Source organism: Salvelinus sp. IW2-2015, linkage group LG26 (assembly GCF_002910315.2).
Source record: "Salvelinus sp. IW2-2015 linkage group LG26, ASM291031v2, whole genome shotgun sequence".
Lineage (NCBI taxonomy): Eukaryota > Metazoa > Chordata > Actinopteri > Salmoniformes > Salmonidae > Salvelinus > Salvelinus sp. IW2-2015.
In genome coordinates this window covers 3,722,281-3,725,539 of record NC_036866.1, presented here as the reverse complement: position 1 = coordinate 3,725,539, position 3,259 = coordinate 3,722,281, and the positions used below count along the sequence as shown (strand labels likewise).

The 3,259-nt window shown below is 38.5% G+C and overlaps 1 protein-coding gene across 3 annotated transcripts in view; it reads left to right on the top strand.

The window, feature by feature from the left end:
• The first annotated feature begins 821 nt into the window (after positions 1-821).
• LOC111952885 (PEX5-related protein) overlaps positions 822-3,259 on the top strand; it is an 83,737-nt gene continuing 81,299 nt past the window's right edge. For all 3 annotated transcript variants that reach the window (XR_002875781.2, XM_023971875.2, XM_070435067.1), the window contains exon 1: positions 822-919. Coding sequence is in view for 2 of the 3 variants with exons in the window: in XM_023971875.2 (XP_023827643.1) it covers positions 851-919 (69 nt within the window). In the remaining variant the exon portion in view is untranslated. The remainder of the gene's footprint in view (positions 920-3,259) is intronic.

Here is a 3,259-nt window from a genome sequence, read left to right as displayed (position 1 = left end):
TTTGCTAGCTAAGTAAGTGAAACTGGAAAACAAATGATACACTCTTTATTTCTCCCATGGTTCTCCTTAATTTTGAAGAAAGGAATTTGTTTAAAACTGTTCAATTATTGTTTCTCTTTGAGTCAACTACTCACCACATTTTATGCCCTGCAGTGCTAGATAGCTGTAGCTTATACTTTCAGTACTAGATTCATTCTCTGATCCTTTGATTGGGTGAACAAGATGTCAGTTTATGCTGCAGGAGCTCTGATAGGTTGGAGGACATCCTCTTGAAGTTGTCATAATTACTGTGTAAGTCTAAGGGTGTGAGAACCATGAACCTCCTAGGTTTTGTATTGAAGTCAGTGTACCCAGAGGAGGATGGATGCTAGCTGTCCTCCGGCTACACCATGGCGCTACCCTACAGAGTGCTGTTGAGGCTACTGTAGACCTTCATTCCAAAACAGTGTGTTTTAATCAATTATTTGGTGACATTTGAATATATTTAGTATAGAGTCTAAAAAGGATAACCTTTAAATTTGTAAATGTTTTTGTTTTTATGAGATTCACTGAGCAGGATGGTCCTTCCTCCTCTGAGTAGCCTCCACTGCAAGAGACCATGCTTCTCTGTGTATAGTAACCCCTCCATAGCCATTGTCATAGTCTTGTGGGTATGTTTTCAATCAATGTTGCTGTTTTTTCCTAGATAGCTCACCATAGCCTATTATATAATTCCATCATCATAAAGTAAAGTTGGTAAGATGCCCTAGAGGGCAAAAACATTGACTGAACTAATTGTCCTGACACAAGTCATTGTTGATTTCACTTGTTATAGGGGAGAGACTCTAGGGCTGCAGATAAGACTGTTGCCATGGTCCTGAAGGAGATACCCAAAAAGGCGTCTTCAGAAGTGAAACCCCTCCTCACGGTGACAACCAAGGTGGGCAGAACCATCGCAACCCCTCCGAACATCCCCTATCCCCTCTCACCCCCTCAACTGAATTTTCCTCCTATTTTTTGGTGATGATAAAATCAATGGCAAGGCTTTGAGCATCCCATATCTACCCTCCACTCTTGAGCCTAACTCGACCCCTTCTCACATATGAATAACCTCACGACAGCAAAAAGCAACAACATTGATTTTATTAAATTTTTCAGCTGCTCTATGTGGTATAAAATGCATGTTACATTCCAAATCACCAACTAATAACCAGCCAGTATTTCAGCTGTAGCCAGGAATGACATTTTATCTAAATGCCATTTCGTTGATGTATTTAAATGATATGCGATGTAACTTGTACCTTACTTAAATATGTTATTGCAGCAGCAACACCTTATCAATGTACTGCAGGAATTGTTAGTGAGAGTTCCTCAGGTGTACCTTAGTGGGCTTTTACTGTAACATTACCAAGTGAATCTACCCAATCAGGTAGTCTTAGCAGAATGACTTCACATTACTAAGTGAATCTACCCAATCAGGTAGTCTTAGCAGAATGACTTCACATTACTAAGTGAATCTACCCAATCAGGTAGTCTTAGCAGGATGACTTCACATTACCAAGTGAATCTACCCAATCAGGTAGTCTTAGCAGAATGACTTCACATTGCCAAGTGAATCTACCCAATCAGGTAGTCTTAGCAGAATGATGTCACATTACTAAGTGAATCTACCCAATCAGGTAGTCTTAGCATAATTAGAAATTAGGTTCTATATCAGCATCCAATGCAGTTTAGGAAAAAGCTGATTTTTACACCTCATAAGCAGCTAAACTTTCCTAATGTGTATGCATTTCCATAATGCATTACCTTGCAGCATGGCATTAGGCTAGGACATAATTAAGCCATCTATTCTTGTAGATGTAGTTGATTGTCAGTGTGCTTTTCAGTGTTGCTTTGAAGCAATATGTGGATCGTATGGTTATAGCAGATGCTATTGTACGCTTCTGTTTTCTGTGCTTGATATAAATGAAAAGTGCTTGATGTGTGTGGCAGGAATAGGCTCAACTGTCACGATTACTGTATATTCTGCATGGCTAGACAATAGGCAAATAAGCTTAACTGTCACATACTATACAGTATATACCTCACGCTAGGACAATTAGGCAAATAGCTAACTGTCACATACTGGTATATTCTCATGCTAGACAATAGGCAATAGCTAACTGGTCACATACTGTATATTCATCTATTGCTAGTACAATAGGCAAATAGCTAAACTGTCACATACTGTATATTCTCATGCTAGACAATAGGTAAAATAACTAACTGTCACATACGTCATGCCAGACAATAGGCAAATTAGCTAACTGTCACTCATATCATACCCATGCTAAGACAATAGGCAAATAAGCTAACTGTCACATACTGTATATTCTCATTGCTAGACAATAGGTAATAAGCTAACTGTCACATACTCATGTCTAGACAATAGGCAAATAGCTAACTGTCACATATATACCCCATGCTAGACAATAGGCAAATAGCTAACTGTCACACTTATATTCTCTGCTAGACAATAGGTAAATAACTAACTGTCACATACTCATGTCTAGACAATAGGCAAATAGCTAACTGTCACATACTGTAAGTTTACTCTCGCTAGACAATAGGAAATAGCTAACTGTCACATACTTCTCATGCCAGACAGATTAGGCATAATAGCTAACCTACATACTGTCAGCATATTCTCCAGCTAGACAATAGGAAATACTAACTGTTACATACTCGTTATCTCTAGCTAGCAATAGGCTAAATAGCTAACTGTCACATACTCATGCCAGACAATAGGCAAAAGCTAACTGTCACATACTGTATATTCTCCATGCTAAGACAATAGGAAATAGCTAACTGTCACATACTGTAGTATATTCTCAGTTGCTAGGGACAAGTAGGTAAATAAGCTAACTGTCACATCACTCATGCCAGACAATAGGCAAATAGCTAACTTTCACATACTGTACAGGTCTATACTCACGCACTAGACAAATAGGCAAATGAAGCATTAACTGCTCACATACTGTCGTGTACTATTCTCCACGCTAGACACATAGGTAATAATAGCTCTAACTGTCTATGCATTTAAACTGGTACCCTATTCTCACGCTAAGAACAATAGGAGTATAATAGCTAACTGTCACATACTGTTTACAGTATAATTCTCCATGCTAGACAAATAGACGTAAATAGCTAACTGTCACCATTACTGTACAGTATATTCTCGATGCTGAAGGAACAATAGGTAAATGAACTTAACTGTCACATTACTGTGCGTAGGACCAAC